This window comes from Pipra filicauda, unplaced genomic scaffold (assembly GCF_003945595.2).
Source record: "Pipra filicauda isolate LSUMZ 115617 unplaced genomic scaffold, ASM394559v2 scaffold325_size820570_pilon, whole genome shotgun sequence".
NCBI classification, from domain to species: Eukaryota; Metazoa; Chordata; class Aves; order Passeriformes; family Pipridae; genus Pipra; species Pipra filicauda.
In genome coordinates, this window is record NW_024104449.1 from 679139 (window position 1) to 702693 (window position 23555).

A 23555-nucleotide genomic window follows, 5' to 3' on the forward strand; every position below is an offset into this window, starting at 1 on the left:
TCAGCTTATGACTGTTAATACATTTATTGGTGTATTACTTTGTTTTGATTACCAATCATTGAAGCTGCAGGTACTTTTGTCATGCCATTCCACTGCTCTTGGGTATCTAGCTGGACAGCAGAAACTGTGGTTGGTGGAATTTGTTTGAAATCCATTATTTTTTTCTAAAAAAGAAGAAAGAATAGTGAAGCAGTGATAGAAGGTAGTAGCCACAACATATATACTTGTTAAAATTTAAGAGAAATTGCAGTCTTATGGCTCACCAAGAGCATGACTTCACTGTGTTTCAAATATGACTGTAATCTGAAATGGTTCTAATGAAGAACCATCTGGACAATCCTGTGCCATGTGCTCTGGGATGGACGTGCTTGAGCAGTGAGGTTGGACCAGAAGACCCACTGTGATCCCTTCCAACCTGACCCACTCTGTGGTTCTGTAATTCTGTGAAGCATGATTAGTGATTGTGTGATTTTCAGAAAACTGAACTATCAGACTTCTGCTTGAAGAGTGAGTGCTCCACATGGCTGAAGCCATGTAAATATCAGAAGCCAAAGTTAGGTTATTGCTTTTTCAGAGTTTTTACTATGCCATACCACAGGAAACATATGTGAATATGCATGTGTCATGAATAATTATCATGGTGTTTGCTCTCATGGCTGAACAGGAATATGTTAGTGATACAGTACAGGAATAAAATTAAGCTGTTTATGAGATTTTTTTTTTAATTATTATTTTTAATTTTTTTTAATAACTGGATCAAGCGAAGACTGACTTCATACCCTATCTTTAAGAAAATAGCACTGAGCTTAGGAAGGTCCAGAAGTAGGGAAACACAGAGAAATATGATATTTTCCAGAATACTTTCCGATCCTGCAAAAATTGATGCCTCAGAGACTTCCTAAGTGAGCATGATTGCCTACGTGTTGAAGAACCTTCCATTATTTTCTCTTGAAGTTTTAAAATGCATATTTACTTTTGGTATGCCCATTGTGCGAAGGAGTAGTCTTCTTTGCCACTTGCTATTTTATTTAATTTACTCCACTTTTTATACCTGTCTTCATTATATTGCTCTTGATTTTCCAGCTCTTTTCTCAGTCTTCTCTTTTCCACTTTATGGAATAAGTAGCTCTGATAGCCTGGAAATGTGATTAATTCCTTTTTTTTTAATTCCCTTATGTATGGCTAGATGGCCCATGAGTGCTGTTAAGCCTTGCTGGCCATGCTTCAGGCTGCAGTAAAATATTAGATGTAGCTGAACTGTACTGAAGCTGAGAAAGGGGAGGCATACAAGAAATCTTCTGTTATATATTTTTTATGCAAGTAGAGGTCATATGGCAAGAATTCTCATCAAGGACTTTCGGCGGGAAAACATTCAACATCTTTTCCCTATCTTGCCATCTGTTTTCTTCTTGTGACTTCGGTAACACGTTAAGCAGAAAACCCAAACACTTTCTCCCAGGCATGTCACATCCAACAGCACACAAGCTTCTTGTTTTCAGCAGGTGAAGAAATTTATCTAAGCTAAAAGTTCTGAAACTGCTAGAACACTAGCTTTGTTAGATTTAAGTATTCTATTTATCAAGGAAGAGAATTCAGTTTCCCAAACTGTCTTAATATTTTTTTTCTGTAAAATACATCTTTTCCCCTCTCTCCGAAATATAAACTTTTTGACGGGAAGTCTGATTGGACATGAAATCTCTTTTTTTAGGAATTGCATTTTTAGTCTGTTCTTATCCAGAAATCCATTCTAATCTTGAGTTCTATAGTATAAAATTACTTATCAAGACATTTAAATACAAATCTAACTGTTCTTGAATTTGATACAAGGTGGCTGATCAGCTGTATCAAAGAACAGATTTAAATGAAAGATGTAAGTGGACTTACCCAGCACTTCATCAACTGTCTCTGAAATGCTCCAAGTACTTTCTGATCATTTACTATAAACTTCAATAACACATTTAAAGAAGCTGCTTACCTGTTTTTGAGGAGCATAGCTATTTTTTTCCTTCACAGGGCCGTTTTTCAATGCTTTCTCCCTGGCATGGTCTGCCACCAGGTCCTGGTGCAGGATTATTACACTGGCGAGTTCGAGTGCTTTCTCCATTGATGCAGGTGGACCAGGCACTCCAACAGCTCCAGCCTCCATCAATGACAACTGGTACTAAGACACCGTAATACTAAGATCAGTCCACCTACCTCTCTCAAGGAGACCGTGATTCAACTCTTACATTCTGAGTTATGGTGACTCTGCAGACCATTGCAGCCTCCAGCACACAACCCAAAGCACAGATTTAGCTTTTGAGAATGTTCTTGTCAGTGGCACTGTTTAAGAGCCCCAGGCTTTCAACAATTTTTCATCCTAGGAATCAAGTTCTAAGGCCCATTTTGGGCACCTGTGCTTTAAAAACCTGGCCACAGAGAATTAATTTACTGCACAATCAATTTTTTATATTGTCAGTTGTGGAACTGCATTCTTCTCCCTCTTCCATTTTGTAGATCAACCTAATATTAAGCTAGCACAGTAATTGTGAAATGTGATCATGTGTTTGCAAACACAGCACTTTTGCAGAAGGCTGAAGACAAAATAATTTAAGACATGGTGAGATTGCTTTTTCCTGAAATCAGTTTACCACTACTGCACCATGCTTCACAAATGCTCCTGCGTACTCAAATGAACTTCATGTCATTCCAGACACAATAATGTATGTGGGACAATGAACTCTAAATTAGAGTACCCTCTTTATGGAAAGAACACAGTAACTTACACTTATTTCCACACCATTATACCCATGAGATTCGACAGCAGTAGGTATAATGGAGTGCTATGAAATTCTTCTGTCCTTATGAAAGCTCATTTTGTCAGGATATTGTCAAGAACAAATATACTCATTTTAGTTTATTTAGAATTCTTACTAACCTTCAATTAATGTTGATTTGGGAATCTGACAAGCAATTCCCTTAAAATAGCTTAAGCACAGGCATGTACAGGCTCCATCTACCAGCACAAGAGTGCCTCCATTTTTGCAGGGTTCACATTTGCACACACTGTATTCAGTAATGTAGTCTTCAATTGCTCTTTCCAAATTTTGTTTCTTTAAATGTGCATCTCTCATCTTAACTGGAACAAGTGTATGTATTGGGGAAGGCTGTAGAAAAAAAAAAAAGGCCAGGCAAAACATACTTTTCCACAATTCCGAACCCTTTTTATATGGCCATCACTAGCGTAAGCATCTGAAGAAACTCTCAAGATGAAGAAACTACCTGAAAGTTCATGATAAACTTGGCGTCTTACCTCCATCTTAGAACAAAACTTTCAAACTGTAAAAGCCACAGCTTTGAAGAAGCTGTACTTACCCGTTGCTGTATCACTACTGGAGCATCAACCAAAGACTTTGCCCACTGTATGTAATCCTCCACATCAACCATTTTAGATCCTCGTAGTAACATTTCTTTTATTTTAACTGAAAAGTCAATCTTTCCCCCCTCAACTAAGGAGAGGACATCATCAATGACAGCATCATCATTTAATTGTGCTACAGAAAGAAAAAAAAGAGAGGATGAAGAAGAAGAGTGTTTAATGCCCATGCATCTGGAAGCATAGTTGTCCTTCTAGTTCAGCCAGTTCCTCTTTTTAAAATGATTATAGAGAGACCCCTTCACTCACTGTTGTAATACAATTCAATCTTTCTTTGCTCCTACCTTTTATGTGGGAGGAAATCTATTTTGCAATTTAAGTAGAAAACCCTATATCTAAAATGAAAAGAAGGGATAGGACAAATTGAAAGGTATTACGGAGATCATAGTCATTTGATAACAAGCCAAAGATAATATGAGTAATGCTACTGTATCAACTGAGCAGAACCAGTAAAGGGCAGGGACTAGACGAGTAGCATCTTTTACTTCGTAACTCAAACACAGCAGAGGACGGAAATTAATTGCCTCTTCTGCACCCAGTAGTAAATCTCCTTCCCTTCTGCAACTTTTATGTCATGTGAAACAAAGCCCATCTCCAGACACACAAGGGAGCAGAGATGAACAGTGACAGGCAAGGGAACACAACTAGGCTAATCAGGGAAAGGAAGGCCCTGCCTTGAGTCCTCTCAGGCCTTGTCCCAGCAGAGCCATTAGCCCTTCAGGATGAGGCTGAGGATGAGTCAAGACAAAGATGAGTCAATGGAAGGGTTCTCTGGATGCAAAGAATGGCATTTTGGGATTGTACAAATTTAAATAATTGGCATATATTTAGAGAAGTGCCAATGAAGAGGTAAGGGGTGATCATGGTGGCTTTGGGAGGAATAAACAAAGGGAGACAGAGGGACAAAAGCAAAAAAAGGGGGCTGATTGCATATAGAAAGGTGACTGATCAGTGAGCTTGTCTACCATGTACTGTCTTTCATCTCTGCAGTCTGTCCTGGCTTACCATTAAAGTCCATTTCTGACTATTTTCTAGGGCAAGGAGACCTTATTCTGTGTACTCACATGTGTATGGAGATCTGTATGCCAGCATCTAGAATTGGACAATGATTGATGGGGACCTGGTGTTTGTGGTGCCAGTAAGTGGAGCAAGTTAGGATATATACACCAGGTGTGATCACTAACGGGTATTAAGCAAGTAAGTAGCTTGGGAGCCAGGTATCAAAGCAGATGTTACTCTGGCCTAGATCTGGTGGCTTTCTGTGGTGATGTGACTGCAATGGAAACAAGGGAAGACCAATCGATGTCATCCACCTAGACTTCTGTAAAGACTTAGATACAGTCACACGCAACATCCTTATCTCCTAATTGGAGAGACATGGATTTGGAGGATGGACCATTTGGTGGATAAGGAATTGGCTGGATGGACACAGCCAGAAGGTTGTGGTCAATGGCTATATGTAAAAGTGGAGGCCAGTGATGGGTGGTGTCCCTCAGGGTTGTCTTGGGACCAGTGGTCTATGAGATTTTATCAGTCTCATAGACAGTGGGATTAAGTGCACCCTCAGTAAATTTGCAAATGATACAAAGCTGAGTGCAGTTGACACAACAGAAGGATGGGATTTCATCCTGAGGGACCCAGACAAACTTGAGAAGTGGGCCCACCAAACCCTCATGAAATTCAACAAGCCCAAATGCAAGGTGCTGCACCTGGGTTGAGAAATGCTAGACATGAGTACAGACCACAAGAAAAAATCACTGAGAGCAGCCTGGTGAGAAGGACTTGGGGGTGCTGCTGGATGAGAGGTTGGACATGACCCAGCCAAGTGCACTCACAGCCCAGAAAGCCAAGCGTGTCCTGGGCTGCATCAAGAGCAGTAAGAAGAACAGGTTGCAGAAGGGGATTCTGCCCCTCTACTCTGCTTACATGAGACATCACCTGTGTTTGGCTCAGGAGTCCTCAGCACAAGGAAGATATGGACCTGTTGGAGCAAGCCCAGAGCAGGGCCACAAAAATGGACAGAGTGCTGCAGCACCTCTCCTCTGAGGACAAGCTGAGAGAGTTAGGGTTGTTCAGCCTGGAGAAGACAAGGCTCTGGGGAGACCTCATTGCCATCTTCCAGTACTTAAAAGGGGCTTATAAAAAGAGAAGAGAGTGATTTTTTTACATGTTTAGATAGTACTAGAACAAGGGGAATGGTTTTAAACTAAAAGAGGAGAGATTTAGATTAGTTCTGCGGTAGTTTGGTCTAGGCCTTCCTTGATGACCAGTTTGTAACCAAGGAAGTGCCCAGATTTACTCAGTATTTCCTACGATTTTTACGTAAGTCAGACTATAAGAAGAAAGGAGGAGAGGCCTTCGCTCTCTTTCCTTCTGGCGGCTTGGAGGTGCAGGTTCCCTGCTGTTGAGTCTCTCGTGTTGGGGAGCGAGGCCTGGTAAGGCCTTGTCGACCTTGGGAGACTGAGGTTGCCAGCGATCGTTCCAGAGCGACTCTCGGCTGTCCCAAGGAGAGCAGTAAGATAGTTTTTTGCCTATTCTTTTAGTTGCTAGATATTGGGCTACTAATCAGGATATATATATATATTTTATTTTGGTTTTGTTCTTTTTCCCCCTTCCCTTTCCCTTGTGAAATTATATATACATTTCAATTGTATATAACTGTAACGTGTAAATATATTTATATATATTGCTTTAACTGTCTCTCATTTTGGTTTTCTTGGTTGTTTTTTCTCCCTCTTCTCCCTGAGGTTTTGGGGGGGACGGGACTTCTTGTGGTAAGGTTGGATACTTGGCAGGGAGCCAGCTTCAAACCATATCAAGTTCTTTACTCAAAGAGCAGTGAGGCACTGGAAAAGGTTGCCCAGAGAAACTGTGGATGCCTCATCTGTCGAAGTGTTCAAGGCCAGGTTGGATGGGACCCTGAGCAATATGATCTTGTGTGTGGAATCCCTTCCAATAGTGGGGCGTTAGAACTAGATGATCTCATTCAAAAATCATTCTGTTATTCTATGATTCTATATCTCCAGAGTGAGATAAGTGGAGGAGATGGCTGCTGGAGTGACCAGGGTTTCTAGGCCAAATACTGGAGAGATGTCAAGGTCCCTGGTTTGACTGAGGCCTGTTGGCATGTGAGGGTATATCTGCCTAAGGCAAATGGAGGTAAGAGGATTCAAGGGCCAATTGCTGGGTAGACTGGGCACCTAAGGCCACTTACTGAAGGCATCCACAGTGCGTGCGTGTGTGTGTGTTGGGTTGCATCATGTGGTCTGTACCAGCAGTGAGAGTAGAGCTGTGAGCCTGGTGTTGTATATCTAAGAGTCACTAACAGGAGACTATAACAATCCAGTTGCTCATTCAATTGAATGTCTAACATCAGCTGCTAGAGGGATCTGTCTTGGTTATGCATGTATGTTGTGGAGGGCCTGAAGTATCCTGAGGCCTGTGCTAACTGGGAAGAACATCTGCTCTGGTTGAACCTGTGTGAGCTGGAGAGTTGGATGGCCTCCAAAGGACCCTTCCAACCTCCACCATCCTGTGTTTCTGTGATATTACCCACGAAAAGACTTTCACCCTGGTCAGATGGAGGGGAGAACAGGATGAAACCATTGGTGCCTGAGTGCTGTGCTTTTGTCTGTATTTATTTGTGTGGCCAGTGATGTGTGCATATATGTATGTATCATGTAAGTGTGTTTGTGTGTGTGTGTGTGCTGGAAACACATTCTCAGGCTGTCTTGAGAGCATGGAATTATGTCAGCCTCACCTGTATTGGTCTACTAAAAGCAATAACTATATTGATTATATTGATTATAAAAGGTGGAGCAACTGTTATCATCTTTTCTTAAGCAAAAGACATAATGTAAATGAAGGACATACTTACATTTGTCCTTCACATGAATCTTTTTACATTTGCCACTATCAATATTAAAATCGGCGTGCAAGTTTCTAAATGCAATACCGGCATCTAAGTGATAACCAAGGCATTTTTGCACGTCTTCTACAGTGATACCTGGGAGTAGAAAAAAGTGATTAGAGAAGTTGCATGACCATAAATAATGTGATATTATTCATAGAGAATAAATTTTTTGAGGCTACTGAAAATGCTTGTGGCTTTCTTCCTCCCATTTATCTTCTGCTTTGTCCTCTTCTATGAAATGAATGTGAGGATGGTTGTAATTGAAGTGCCTGCACAGATGCAGGTAAGATCTATAGTGATTAGGAAAATATTAAAAATGGATTTCTCTTTTCTTTGATCTAGTTGAAAGCAAATGGCCCTCTAGAAACCATTCTTTCCAATTATTATATTGAGATTTTTTTCTTTCACATCTGCTTAACATTTACACTTTCTATGGGCCAAATTATTCAATTCTCCCAGTCTCTCTCTCTCTCTCCTAACCTCAAACAAGTTTCTCCACTCCTTTTCCCCATAAAGTTAATCAAGGCTACTAATCTCTTACAAGTACACTACTCTCACTAATTCTAATCCTCATCTATCCACTACTGCCTCCAACACCTCCTTTCTGTTTATTAAACTCAAACATATCATCTGCAACTTCACTTTTGTATTCAGAAAGAATTGTGCTTAAAATTTGTACTTTAAAAAAAATCTAGCACCACAGTCTCCAGGTTCTGAACAGACTAACAGTAGGATATGTGACATCTTTCTCCTATGCCCCTTTGCATAGCCTGAATATCTGACAGTAATATTGTTGCTGACACTGCATGCAGTAGGTAATTATTTTCTGATTTCCAAAATCAGCATGAGAATTGCCTTTTTTAAATTTTTTCCAGAGTGATCACTTTAATCCAGCACAAACCCACATATTTCTGAACTGCACATGAGGGAGGATTAAATTTCTGCTTTGCTATCTTAACTAGGACATGGAAAATTCCAGTGTGAATGCTAAAGGCTATGAAATCAGTTTCAACACACTCAAGTGCATGTGATTTCTAGGAAGTACTTCAATTTTATCCTTGTTTTTTTGTCACCACTGTACTCTTAGAGTGATTGCAACACAAAAAGTACCAACTAGCAAATTGGATTTAAGGTTTAGGCAGATTTTCTAGGCTTTGGGGATCTCTTGTAAATCATGTCCCAGCAATTACAATTCCTAATATTTTCAAGAGATCTTTTTAATTTTTTTAAATCCCTCTCAGTTATAGACTTAAAATAAAGACTTCGAATATTTCTGTCAGTTAGAAAGGCTGACTCTAATATCTGTTGAATTCATGTAATTCTGCAATGCCACTGGTGTACCACAAGCAGCACACACTGAACTGTGCTGTTCTCAGTTTGCTCCACATATCATATAGACAGATCGATCATCATACATCTCTTTGAATGTCTGGAGACTTGGCTAGAACATTTTTACCACAGGAAGACCAAGAAAGTGCATACCTATTCGAGACATAGCATAATCATCCAGCACGTACACAAGTTCATATTTTCCTCCTACAGTTCCAGAGACTGCATAGTGAGTTCCATAATCTTCTAGGAATTTGAAATACTCCCCCTTATCATATTCAGCAGGCAAAACGTTTAAATCATCTAGGAAACTATCTGTGAGACGGACATCACGACTCCGAATTTGGAATCTTCCCAGCTGAATCTTTCCTTTTACATGCAGAAAGGTTTGGTTCTGAATGCAGGAAGAAGAAAAGAGGTGAGAGTGCCATTCTGGTACACAGCACAGCAGGAAAATCTGTTCTACGTTATTTGTAAAGAAGCTGCAGCACTTTTAAACATGGCATTCAGTCTAGTGTTTTGGAAGAGGGTCAAACTTGTTTGATCAAAATTAAACGTTCTCTGATTTAAACTGAGACTGATGTAATTTCAGTTCTTCCAGTTTTGCAGAGCTCTTCCCTTACTAATTTCAGCAAGCCCTTTGTGATCTATTTGACAACAGGGTCTTCTCTGTAAGTACGATGTCTACTGAAAGTGGATTTCTGACTTTCATAACATTGAAAAGTAATTCTATATAGACAACAGAAGCTGTCCACTGTCGGTAAGGTGGAGTTATGTCTTCGCTTATAGTCAGAGCAGAACTAAGTTCTCTCTTTTTTTGGATCACTTCCTTGTTATTCTCAGACCATCAGAAGGAAGGGCACAGCTCCAATTAAGAACAAAAGCCCTCCAAATAATATCATAAAATGAGAATTAATGACAGAAAAAAATCCATGAGTCATTTGACCCATACATACATTGTAAGTCTAGCTACAGAGACTGATATGTCTGTAAATTACACTCCAGGTGGTTTTGTATCATATTCTAAACTAGGACCTAGCTACTGCCCTTAACTTGTGAAATAAAATTTTGTGAAAGAGTTACTTAAGAATCTAAGCAAACGCATGCCTTCCAAACCCCATTATTATCTGCAGTACTTATATGACTCCCTCAACAGTAGTGCCCAGTAGGAGGTTTGTAAAAGGGATCTAGCACCTGACCATCATACTAGCTGGCACCATTTAAAGGATCTTAAACTGGTGACTCAGATGCTGCTTGAGACCAGCAGAAGTCTGCAGGCATCTAAATGACTGTGAGGAAATTTTTGCAGGTGCAATATTCCTGCAAACCAGGATGTACAAAATCCTTAGATCTCCAGGTGCCTCCAGGCTCCTCCTGGCTTTAATTTTCAGGTGAGCCCTGGAGGGTTCCCAGCCAGAGGCTACCACTCCACTACCCTTCAGCCACATGAGTTTACAGTGATAGAACTCAGCTGGTGACAGATTGTGACTCATTCTCTGAATTGATCTCTGAGAAAGAATTTGAGGCCAAAATTCCTATCACAGGTCACTTGACTGTAAGCAGTCCATAAAACACCTTAAGCTACAGAACTTGATCTTTTGCATCTATGGAGATTTATGGTTTGAGTTCTTTTCCATCCCAAGAAAACCCATACCAACACAAAGTCAGTGCTGTGTGTCAAATTATCTATATCGTACAGACCTTTCTCTTCAGCATTATTTTAATTAACAGGTTGTGGAAGTTGTATTAGTTTTCCCTTATATCCACTTGACCTCCAGAGCTCTGAACAGGTAACGAGGCTGATAAACTTGAGAATTTGAATTAGTTGAGGCAGATCTATTCTTGCTTTCATGTGGTGCACTTCAGCGCTATGGAATTGATGTGCCTTGTACATGATGGCATGTCGTGATCACAGACCTTAGCATACAGGGTGAGGAATGGTATATGACCCAGCACATAGCTGCTGGAATAGGCCATAATGCCACGTTGTGCTGCTTTTTGGCAGGGATAGAGTTATTTTTCTTCACAGTGGCTAGTGTGGAACTGTGTTTTGGATTTGTGCTGAACACAGCGTTGACAATATAGAGATGTTTTTGCTGTTGCTGAGCACTGTTTATACAGAGCCAAGGCCTTTTCTGCTTTTTTGTACTGCCACACTGGGGAGGGTGCTTGGGCTGCATGGGAGGCTGGGAGGAGATACAGCCAGGACAGATGATCCAAACTGATCAAAGCAATTTTCCATATTACATGACATTATATTCAGTCTGTAAAGCAGGAAGCAAGAAGTAGGAAGCAGTAGATGTTTGATATGATGGTGTTTGTCTTCCCAAGTAAGCATTACATGTGATGGGGTCATGCTCTCCTGGAGATGGCTGAACACCTGCCTGCACACTGGAAGCAGGGAATTAATTCCTTGTTTTGCTTTGCCTGTGCGCGCAGCTTTTGCTTTCCCTATTAAACTGTATTTATCTCAACCCATGAGATTTTTAGCTTTTACCCTTCTGATTCTCCCCCTGATCCTGATGGGGGGAGAATGAGTGAGTGGCTGCATGGGCTTGGTTTCTGACTGAGGTTAAACCACAACACATCTAGTGTCACTTTTTATGGTCTTTCTCATTTGGGCTTCACTAAATGCTAAGGCTAATTCTTTACTGGTAAATAAAATGGGTCTTTCCCCTGTCTCAAAGTGATGGTAGTGATATGGCTTTTGTGCAACCCCAAAATAGGCTTGCTTTCTCCAGACTGCCTATGAGAACATCCGCTTCAAACATGCTGTAGGGAACTGCAGGATGGGCATTGTTTATGAGACCATGAGAGCTAGCACTGCCAAAACCATGCTAGTAAAAACAATGGACTGCCGTGTACCAGTGTTAATGCCCATGCCTCTTAACCCTGGCCAGTTCTTTAGTACAGAAGTACCCAAATGACTGGGATCTGGCCTTTCAGTCATTATTCTACGTGTTTATTTTGTTTACATAGTGTAGGTCTGTTCAGTGGCAGGTTTTTGTCACAAAACTTGACCTAATTTGCCCACATTGCACTAGATCAGAGCTGCTCTTTAATCAAGATGAGACCAAAGGTCTTGACCCTTTCTAACTTCAACCCCTGAGGGAGATGAGGGTGTTTGCTAGCCAAGGGGAAACAGTGGGAAAAAGAAGCTACATTTGGTTACCATTTGTCCACATCTGAAATCTTAACCCTATTATTACCATCGTTTTTTTAAATGACAGAAAAGCAGCAGCTGATTAGAATAAATAGAAAGAATATTATTTTGTTATTCCAACACTGTACAAATTGTGCTATTTGTAGAATATTTTCATTAAAACCTTTAGTTGAATTAAACTCACCCTTTCAGTGGAACTTTGCAGAATGGAATTTAAGGTTGCAGCCTTTCTATAATTATACGTGAAATTTCCTTCTACATCAATATTGCTTCCAACAGTAGGTGTATATTTCAGAGACAGTCCAGCACTAAAGTGTTTCTGGTTTTCCATGTAGACCTCTCGTAACATTTTTGAACGATCATGGTAGAATACTGATGTGAAGGTTTTGTCTGCTTTTGTCTGAGAAAAGATAATGAAAAGGTTGTGTAAGAAAAAACCCAAGGTTTTGTCTGCCTTTGTCTGAGAAAAGATAATGAAAGATTGTATGAGAAAACAAAACAGGCAGTAATATAAAAATCTATGTAGCACTTTAAAGCTATATAATTTACATCACTTAGCAATACATTTTCTTACACCTCTTTTTTTCTTTTAAAACAAATCAAATGGAAACAGAAATACCATTCCCTCCACAAACCACCTTATCTCAATCAGCTCAGTGGTTCAATGGTGAAGAGAAAGCTGTAATGACAATATTTCAGTGAGTATTAAATCTCAGCATGTAACACTGTCCAAGTACCTTATGTGAATTAAGAGTTCCTTTACATGGTTTACAGCTTCCTCATAGGGGAAGCAGAAGGGCAGGCACTGATCTTTTCTCTCTGGTGACCAGTGACAAGACCTGAGGGAATGGCCTGAAGTTTTGTCAGGGCAAGTTTAGGTCAGATAGTAGGAACAGGTGCTTCGCCCAGCATCTTGGGTGGTTGGGTACTGGAATAGGCTCCCCAGGGAAGTGGGCAGAGCACCAAGCCTGACAGAGTTCAAGAAATGTTTGGACAATGCTCTCAGGTGCATGGTGTGACTCTTGGGGATGGTCCTCTGCAGGGCCATGAGTTGACTTTGCTGATCCTTGTGGGTCCCTTCCAAACTCAGGAGATTCTGTGATTCTGTGTAAGGAATAATAGTCTCCATCTCTTTCCTAGAATGGAGATAAGGTTTGCTAACAACTGAAATGAGTCAGAATTATGATTTTGTCTTCTTTTCTTACGGCAGACAATAGCTAATTCAGAAATACCTATTTCAGTGTTGTTTAGTGTCGCTGGGTATCTGTCGAAAGGCCTTGGTCCTGTGGGGGAAGAAAGACGCGACACACACACTAGGATGAAGAGACACACTAGGATGAAGAGCCAGAGAGATGTCTGCCTGCTCAGCGCAGCAGGCAGCTTTTTTTATTCAGTTCTCTCACTTCTATTTTCCCACACATGCAACACAAACATATTTCTACAAAAACACTGAGGAATGTGCACCTGCACTTCAGCCACACAGCTCAAGGCTGTGTCCATGGGAACTATCTAGTTAGCTTCACTGCTCCCATGGAAAATGGCCCAACACTTTGTAACAATCCAAACCCCTCAGACTTCAGTTGTGGGGCTGTGACTTCACCCCACAGTTTAGTATACTTTACCAGAACATAGAATTTTAATAACTGAAAATGGTTTTACCTCAAAATCAAATCATCTTGGGTCAGATTTACATTTTGGGCAGGAGATGGTTTAAGTTGTATTTGTTTTATGAAGTTCCTTCTTGAAGAAATAGGCAAAATCTTTGGTAAGCAAAATACTGCTTTGATTTCTGAAATGCATCTGATGCTTATGTTTCAACAATCATCAACATTGTTGGTTTTCAAGCCTCACTGGAAGTCATAGTCTGAAACTCAAAAGCCTATTAGATTTTTTTTTTCGGCGGGACAGAGGGAAACCAAGTAGGACCAGAGTATCCTAATACCATTCCTACCTTTTTTTTTTCAGTGTCTTTGAAAAAGTAGCTTAATTGCTTCTCTACTGAGTAAAAGTTAGATATCATAATCCTTTCTGTACAACTTCTGCTCATCTCATCCACTCATACTGTAACCATTCCAGACAGTTTCATTTGTTGTGCAAAGGTGCAGCAATGAACCTGTGGGAGTTTATCTGGCACAACTGAGCTTAACTCCCAAAGTAAATGATAACAAAATTTGTTTTTCTCTAGACTTCAGCGCAAACTTGATGCTAAAAAGCTTCAGCTGCCTGACTCGAGAGATATGCTGAGTCTTCCAAGAGGATGTCAGGATTCAGCATTCGGTTAAACACATCCTAGTTTGCACAGGACTTAAACTTACATCGTAAATGAGAACAGCCACGTTCCATGGCTTGCGGTAGTATATCCGTGTGTTTCCATCACGCACCCTTTCACAAAGACCATTGAAAAATTCATTGTCAAATGGACTGGCCATTGGCTGCATCCCTAAAATATTGATTCTATAAGAAAAATACAAGACAGGAGGTGTCAGCACCTGCGGACAATGGTATTAAGGCTGGAAATGTCATTTTCTGCAGGAGACGGGGACTGTAGCTGTGAAACTGAATCTTGCTTCATCTAGGCAGCTTGACTCATCTCTTGTGGTCTTCTCATCTGTGTAATGGAGATTAGGTAACATCCTTTGTAAAGTTCTTTACATGTGTGAGAAATAAACAAATAAAAGATATTAAACATCAAACACAGTGAGAACCTTAGGAATAAAAGGAGGTTAAAATAAGTTCTGCTTGACCAATATGTTTGTGAGAAAGCACTCCTTATAGATTTAAAAGTACATCTCAACACCTATATTTAACCTGGATTTGGTTTGGGTTTTTTCATAACTTATGTTAGCTTGTTTGCTGGTAGGAGCTCCATTATCAAGCGTGTACAACACCCATCAAATCTGTAGAAGGAATATATAGCTACTCCTAGTATTGTCTCTTCTTTCAGGGTGTGACCTGGTGAAATAGCAGTATTTCCTGCAGCATAAGAGAGGAAATCTGAATCATTACAAAACAAGGGAGGCAAGAACATAGGCTGTAAAGCTCTACGCATCTATATACCGATGCACAAGAAATATTTCCAAAAATAATTGCCCCTTGGAGGATTCTGCATGACTTTTTTGCTCTTCTGTGCCTGGTTCATACATTTGAATATTTTCAGTATTTACAACACATGCATCTGAGAAATGCCTGTACCTATCTGAGTGCAGAAAGTGGTAATTGAATCATCGAAGTCTCCAACATCACTACTGCATCTCTATACAAGGTTTTCTCATGGAAGATTCTAGTAATAGATTGCCGTAGAAATAAGAAAGAAGCTATTTCTAAAATTGCCTAAGTACTTGGTTTACTTCCCCATGCTTAAACAGAAGCATTTTTTCCCTTACACAGTAAGAAATGAAATGAGAAGGATCATCCTTTTCATTAAACACAGGGTGGTGCTGTTGTACACTTTTATTTTCATCTGTTAAGTTTAGATAGCTGTCTTCTAACTGTTTGTAGATAAACAATATGTCATTCTTTTTTTTTGTTTGAAACTAAAGAAATGCAGCAGAGTCTGAGAATAGAAAGATTCATTTATATCTTAGATTAACGATGAAAACTCCTATAAACAACAAAGATCTGGGGAGTGGAGAATTCAATGGTGCAAAAAAGCTGCAGGCAGAGTGTTATTGCAGTAAGGCATCTCATTGTATAAATAATCAAGAGATATTTTCTCCTTTTACACATGCTTTTTAGTAGAGTAATTGGGAATTACTGATTTGTTATGAAATATCACTTGAAACATATCTATATCTCTATAAACTTTACATTTGAATAATATGCATTTTAAGTTAATTCATGTAATATCTATGTATGATTCTGTTTACTAACTTTGTGATTGATTTACACTGTCTGCATAAATATTTTATCCTCCACAGGTATACAAAATAAAATGGTAGTTGAGTGTTCTTCCAAAAGCTACTTAGCATTTCTGAATACAAATGCAAACATGACTGAGATTCCACTTTTGGGAATGTCAGTGTGCCCCAGCTGGCTTGCGAGACAATCCTAAACTCTTCACCAGGCCCAATACTACCTTTTACTTCATACATACCCGTGCCCTGCAGTCCTACCAACTTCAGACACATCAATGTCGTGGTTACGGCATGGTGATCGTGGGTCAGATTTACAGGCATCTTCGTCAGAAAGGTCTCCACAGTCGTTGTCTACATTGCACACAAGTCGTTGCTTTATACACCGACCTAATTAAAGAGCAAAACATTGCATGAATGCATTTTTGTCAAGATGGATTATAAATGACACCCTCAGCTACTCTTTATTGAGATCTCCCTCTACATACATTTCTATTATTGTCAGGAGGGATTAAAATTCTACACTCTGCCTCTTTCAAATGAAACCCCCCCTGCATATTACTGCATTTACATAGGAGTTATTAGGGTGGCTGAGAAAAGTAAGTCACAGGAGAACTGCTGTCATATGAAGAAAGTTGTTACAGCCTGAGATTTTTTCTATATTAAACTTTGATTGTTAGCTTGGTTGTTTTGTTTTGGGTTTGTTTTTTTTTTTTTTTGTATTAAGAGACTACAGGAAAATGCCAATTCAACATCAACAAAGAATTATTTCTAAATTATTTAAACTATGGTAATTTGGACAATATTATTTAAATACTATGGTCACTGTAGTGTCCAAAAGTGTAGTGATTTGTGTTCTAAAGCAACAGTGTAGTAGTAATTTTCCTGAGGCTGCATATCACAAGTTTTACAAAGACTCATTTTTTTTCTGCATAGGATCTAAAGATTTAGATGAATTAGCCCTAGCAAAATAAAACATCACTACTTGATATCATCTGCCTCTCCAGTAAAGACACACAATGCCTGTGAACTAGTAGCCAAAGGCCTACTTTCCAATTTTTAATTTTTCTTTTTGCACTACTCTGATTTTAAAACAATACTAAAAATGTCTCGGTCCTCAAAATTCAGTTACCATCTTTCCATTTCTTTTTTGAGTAGATTTATTACTATTAACTTTTCCTATTTTGTTTTGATTTTTGATGAGTCTTGAGCACTACATTAATTTGTATGCCATGCTTGCATTGCTTTACAAATTTATATCTTACTTTCAATTTAGATGCATTCTGGTCTCCAGCTAGCATCCATCATAACCCTCAGATCATTAAACTTCCATATCCATTCTGTTAAAATTCTTTTAGCCTTAGGTCCCCCCCCCAGTGATTTTTCATAAAACATAGTGATTCATTACCAGGTGGAGCAGTTAAGGTAGAAAGGATACTCACAGCATGGTCAGCCTCTAACCATGAAGAAGAAATTACAGAAGAATTTAAACTACATGCAAATTATAATGGAAGATAAGAGGAATGTACTCTGTCTTAAACATTGTTCATGCTGTGGTTTTGTCACTGTGGTTGTGACAAACACAGCTGCCTACAGACTGTCTTTAAGTGCTGGCATAAGGCCTTTATTCAGGGAATCACCTCCAGCTGGAAAAGCAGTGAAGCATATATCTCTTTTTTGTGTATGTATTTTGTCTTCAATGGAAAATGATTTAACTTACAGCACTAAGTAAAGTGTAGTTTCTGAGTAAAGGCATTATACGGCACAAAAACAAGACCTACCAGAAGTGCACTGAAAGTCAGCACCACAGTCTGCTTCTGGTTTTTCAGGACAGACTTCACTGGTTTCACAGGTCTGTGTGTCTCCCAAGGCCTCCAGGCACGGTTTTCCACCAAATTGTCCAAATCTTTCAATATGTCTAGAGCGAAACTTGAAAGACAAATAACACTATTAACATGGCCCAGAGAGAAAAGAGAACTCTACCAGAACTGAAGGGTTTCTACGTGAACATGAGAACTTTTCAAAATGAAGCATCTTTGGTGAAATATTTGGTTGAAATTCCACAGGCACATTGGTTAAAACAATATTGAATTAATAATTATCAATATTCAGCTAATATGTACAGATGCTATTTTTTCACTAATTACTTTATTTCACTAATTTTTTTTATTGCATTCCATGGAGGCAGTGCATCACTTATATTTTGTATGCTTTCAAGTCTTTTATTTTCTAAAGTCTTGTAAGAACCACTCCCCTAAGGAAATAAAAATCTGCTTTTTAATAGAAACATCCATATGGCCAAAATAGATAATTTCTACGAAGAAAACATCTTGAATGAGAGCACTTGACAGTATTCTACATTATTGTCTTATTCTTATGGCTTCACATCTGAAATGATTGTGGGTGTCATTGAGTCATGAACATACAGTATTAAGAGTTGCAGTCTGATGTTTTCTCATAATCAACAACCAGACAGACAGAATCCCTTCAGTTGTGGCTTTGGAACAAAGACTTCCAACAACAGCTTACCCTTTGATAGGTGCATGGGTCGCAGGGCCCCCACGCGCTCCAGCTGCTCAGTTTACAATCTATTGGAGATGGAGCATTCAGTTCTCTTGTTCCCCTGTGGAAAGCTTTTTCTGAAGAGCTGTCAAACAAAACATTCCAGTACAGTCCTGGGCAGTACACTAAAATCACATGTGAGTTTGTATTTAAAGCATGGGCCAATATTTTGGAAGAATCTTCAAGCTGATTTCTGTTTCACTTTCATAGCAGCACTTATTTGTATAAACAGCTGCCTAATATTAAATTCTTTGGTGGCTTAAAATTACATTAAAAACAGTTTGAAGACTTAATAAACCAGGTCTTTCCCCCTTTTTTAGATCTTCATGCATACAAATGCTCTTCTGATGGGTCATGTTATTGAAGAGAATGAAACAATAATACTCAGAGAACATCTGCAGTCCCCCACTCAGACAGTGGCTGTGCTTCCCAATATGTAAGTCTAAAGACAAAGGCACAGCAGTACATCTTGAATAGATGCAGTACTTCAATACATGTTTTTGTGATTTTTTTTAGCTTATTAACTTTAATGGCATTGTTCTTAAGCCTGGATAAAAGTGCAAATATTTTCCTGAGTTGAAAGAAAACTCATAAATACAGGTATTACTTAGTAACAGACTAACTTACATTGTTGGAAAAAAACCAGACAAGTGTTTATCTTACTGTTGTTCAGCTTGTCAAGTTGAATACTTCTGCAGTGAGGCCTATTTCTTTTAGAGTGACTCTTCATTTTGGTTCTCAGTTTTAAACACCATCAAACTTCCAGTTGTCATTAAGTGAAAGGCCATAATAGAAATAAAGTTTCTTTAAGGTACTCACTGGTAGATATTAAAAACTAATGCACTGTAGAATGACTTTTTAATTTTAAAAACCAAGGCCAGTAGTTTACTGCGGACCTTTTCTTCACAGGTAACAATGTTAGATAGCAGGGGAATGAAGGATCATTAAAGTCTGACTTGCTTGGTTTTCTCTGAGTAATTTATTCCAATTTGGCCTTACATGCTTCCATATTCATTCACCCTCTCTGCATCTCTCCAGGTTAATGTTGCTGCCTCTGCTCTATACTGGGACCTTCTCTGCTGAGCCCAGCAGGTCGCAGTGTGATGTACATATGGGTTTTCATTGCAGGCAGGGCCTTACCCTCTGCTCTTTGAGCCCCTCACATTGTACAAATACATCAGGATTCTAAACAAATATAACCTGATTCCACAAGATTAAGAAATCTGCAGTTTGGACAAGAAAGATATAGCAGTTGTTCTAACTTCCTTGTGCCATTTATTCTATGTTCAGTTTACATAAGTAGTAAGTTGTCATTGAGATGATAAATCAACCTCTTTCTAGCTATTGAATTTTAAATAAGGAATCACAGGGTTGCTGTGCAACCTTTTATATAATCTGCTGACCTGACTGGCTCTGATGCCTCAGACTTTCTGCTGTCACACACACAAGCAGTAAAAATGCAACACAGCTGCTGTTGGAAGTATCTGTATCATAGACTCCCAACTGCCTTGCCTGCTGCTCCTAAACAGCTCCTTCCCAGAAGTCCCCTGACCTCAACCCAGGACCTGCAGTAAATATATCCTTGGCTGAGTATGTTGCTTCTAACAGGTGGGATTATGAAAAAAAAAAAAAAAAAAGGAAGAGCACAAGTATGCCCAATCTCTATACACAGGATAAATGAGATAAAGAATGAAGAATTCTCTCCATACAACAGGGACCTTACAAACTCTTACCTGGTAGGGAAGCATGAAGCTTTGCTTGTCCCTGACACCAGGAATTGGGGCGCTTGATAGAGGATGTAGAAACAACCTTGTGAGAAGTCCATTTTACACAGAACTCCCTTTCACTAATACTCTGGTGGACTCTGTGCACCTAAATCTATAACCCACTATTTGGCAGCTGAAAGTGCTGGGAATGAGGGAGATGGCTTTCAACATCTGTCTTGTTCTTACATTTCTACCTGTGCATCCATTAATGATCACTATCAGGTATGGGGTAATCTGCTGGAAGGCAGGAGAGCTCTTCTGGGGGACCTGGACAGACTGGAGAGTTGGGCTGATTTGAATGGGATGAGGTTCAACAAGGCCAAGTGCTGGGTCCTGCACTTCGGCCACAACAACCCCCTGCAGCGCTACAGGCTGGGCACAGAGTGGCTGGAGAGCAGCCAGGCAGAAAGGGACCTGGGAGTTTGGATTGATAGGAAGCTGAACATGAGCCAGCAGTGTGCCCAGGTGGCCAAGAAGGCCAATGGCATCCTGTCCTGGATCAGGAACAGCGTGGCCCACAGAACCAGGGAAGTGATTCTTCCCCTGCACTCAGCGCTGGTGAGGCCACACCTGGAGTACTGTGTCCTGTTCTGGGCCCCTCAGTTCAGGAAGGATATTGAGGTGCTGGAGCAGGTCCACAGAAGAGCAGTGAGGCTGGTGAAGGGACTCGAGCAAAAGTCCTATGGGGAGAGGCTGAGGGAGCTGGAGTTGTTTAGCCTGGAGAGGAGGAGGTTCAGGGGAGACCTCATCACTCTCTACAACTCCCTGAAAGGAGGTTGTAGCCAGGTGGGGGTTGGTCTCTTCTCCCAGGCAACCAACAGTAGGACAAGAGGGCATGGTCTTAAGCTGTGCCAGGGGAGGTTTAGGTTGGATATTAGAAAGAAATTTTTTACAGAGAGGGTAATCAGGCATTGGAATGGGCTGCCCAGGAGGTGGTAGATTCACCATCCCTGGAGGATTTTAAGATATAACTGAATGTGGCACTTAATGCCATGGTCTAGTAACCACAGTGGTGTTGCTTGGAGGTCTTTTCTAATCCAGTTGATTCCATGATTCTGTGATTCTGTCTCTTTACCCTGACGCAGAAAGACTGTGATTAGATTCAACATGGTACTTTTAACATGAGTCCTTTCTTCTTCCTTCACATGCCCAGTTAGGGGCCAGCTTTTTTTCTCCAGTGCTGTTGAGGTTTACTACAAGGTGTGTGTATGTCAAACATTGACTAAGCATGTGTGCTTGCATAGATCAGAATGATAATTCAGCCTGGGAAAGGATAAAGATTTTTGACATTATAATTCCACTTCAGTCGCACTTACCCTATGTTATATTAAGGTTTATAACTCAAAAGTAATAAAGAAAAAGAGAAGTGTGTACAGCAACTCTTAGAAACTTCTATAGGAAAGGCTAAGTTCTAGAAGATAGTTATATAGAAGATAAAGGTCCCATACAGAATTTGCTTCAGGAGAAATGTCATCTGAATATTAAAATAAACCCAACAGTTATGATTATAACCATTAAACATTGAAATAGGTTACCCAGGGAAATGCAGGGAAACAGGTTACCGTGAAAGTATTCAAGACTGTTTGACAGGACCCCTGGATAACCTAATCTAAAGCCTTGTTTTGAACAGAACATTGTAGAAGACCTCCAGAAGTCCCTTTCAACGTATTTTGCAGCTCTGTGAAATTTTGGAAAGTTGTAGTGTATTCAAAATTTGACATAGCTCTCCAGTGTCTTCAAAAACAACTTTCATCTGTAATTAGTTCATCTTACAGATACTTACTAATAAACAAATAATGCTTGAAAAGATGCTGTGCAGCATTCTACAAAATATTTTCCCCCCACTTAGCAGACAGCAGCATCAACAGTGGGAAGAAACTAAAATCTACTGCTCTAGCAAATGATTGAGAATCAGCCCTTCCTATATCTGCGAGATGCCTTCATATATGACCTTTTCATCTCCTTACTGATGTAGGACTGTAAACCTCTGAGTAACAACATGTATTCCAGCACCTCAGGTTGAAGACTGACAGGTTCCTTAAAGATATGTTGAGATGTCTAAGAAGATTTCTAAAGGTAGATGTACGTCTTGTTCCTAGTGATCGTTCACGTATTCAGGCGCTAGAGAAGTTTATAGTGAAACATATTTCTGAACTTCACTGAAGGTGACAGCTGAAAGCAAGAACTTTGCAGACAAGCAAGGAAATCAAAATACATTCCCTGCAACCCTTTATTGAGAGGTTTGAGGGACAGGAGAGTACTCTTTGGAAAGCAAAAGCCATTTCACAATCAGAACACAGAATTGTTTGCACCTTGTCTTGGATTGCACAATACACTGTACAGCATCAGGCCACAGAGCTCTGGTGATTTATTATTGAGTCATACTTCAAAATAGAGGACTGTTGAGTTCATCAGTGACAAAAGTGAAGACTGAAGAAAAAGCCTTGGTTGCTTAATTATCACTGACCAAGAGAGAAAGCATGGCTTTCTTGAATTTGGAGGCATGATAGCATCACATGAGGGCATAACCTTTGCCAACTGTAGTTGCTAGCACCATCATCAAGCTGCACAGTCTTTGGTACGCTGGGAAGCCAAGCTGCTGGCCAAAGTTGCCTGCTATGGATTCCCTGTAATAATTGCATATTCTGGCAGGACTGTTTCTAAATGAACATGTCTACCCTGTGCTTTAATTGGATCTGAATGCCAAAATAATAATAAACATCAAAACATAAGAAGCAAATGCCTGACCAACCTAGTGGCCTTCTATGATGGGGTGATCACATCAGTGGACAAGGCTACATATATCATATATCTGGATTTCTGTAAAGCCTTTGACACAGTCCCCCACAACTTCCTTCTCTCTAAATTGGGGAGAGATGGTTTCAGTGGGTGGGCTGTTAGATGGGTAAGGAAGTAGTTGGGATGGCTGCATCCAGAGGGATGTGGTCAATGGCTCAGGGTCCCAATGGACATCGGTGACAAGTGGTGTACCTCAGGGGTCCGTACAGTGCTGTTTAACATGGTCATTAGATATATTTATTATATATATTTATATATACTTAATATTTTAATGAATAGACAGTGAAGTAAAGTGCACCCTCAGCAAGTTTGCAGATGACACCAAGTGGAGTGATGCTGTTGACACACCTGAAGGATGGGATGCCATCCAGAGGGACCTGGACAAGCTCGAAAAGTGGCTCCATGGAAATGTCATAAAGTTCAACATGACCAAGTACAAGGTACTGCACCTGGATTAAGGTAATCCCCAGCACCAACACAGGCTGGGGGATGAACAAACTGAGAGCAGCCATGGAGAGCAAGACTTGGGAGTACTGGTGGATGAGAGGTTGGACATGATCTGGCCACATACACTCACAATCCAGAAAGTCAAACATCCTGGGCTGCATCCAAAGCAGTGTGGGCAGCGGGTGAAGGAGGGGATTCTTCCCCTCAGCTCTGCTCTGGTGAGACCCCACCTGGAGCACCAAGATGATTGGAGAGATGGAGCACTTCTCCTATGAGGAAAGGTTGAGAGAATTGGGATAGTTCAGCCTAG

At 40.1% G+C, this 23555-nt stretch overlaps 1 protein-coding gene across 1 annotated transcript in view; it reads right to left on the bottom strand.

The window, feature by feature from the left end:
• Positions 1–23555, bottom strand: part of C9 (complement C9) — a 26846-nt gene continuing 3291 nt past the window's right edge. Inside the window, exons 2-12 of the mRNA XM_027714607.2 lie at positions 18201–18318; positions 17453–17600; positions 15914–16061; positions 14136–14274; positions 12005–12220; positions 8811–9051; positions 7293–7421; positions 3355–3533; positions 2918–3146; positions 1976–2161; positions 1–164 (exon numbers count right to left, since the gene is read on the bottom strand). Coding sequence (XP_027570408.2) covers positions 1995–2161; positions 2918–3146; positions 3355–3533; positions 7293–7421; positions 8811–9051; positions 12005–12220; positions 14136–14274; positions 15914–16061; positions 17453–17600; positions 18201–18318 — 1714 coding nt within the window. The 3' untranslated portion in view covers positions 1–164; positions 1976–1994. The remainder of the gene's footprint in view (positions 165–1975; positions 2162–2917; positions 3147–3354; positions 3534–7292; positions 7422–8810; positions 9052–12004; positions 12221–14135; positions 14275–15913; positions 16062–17452; positions 17601–18200; positions 18319–23555) is intronic.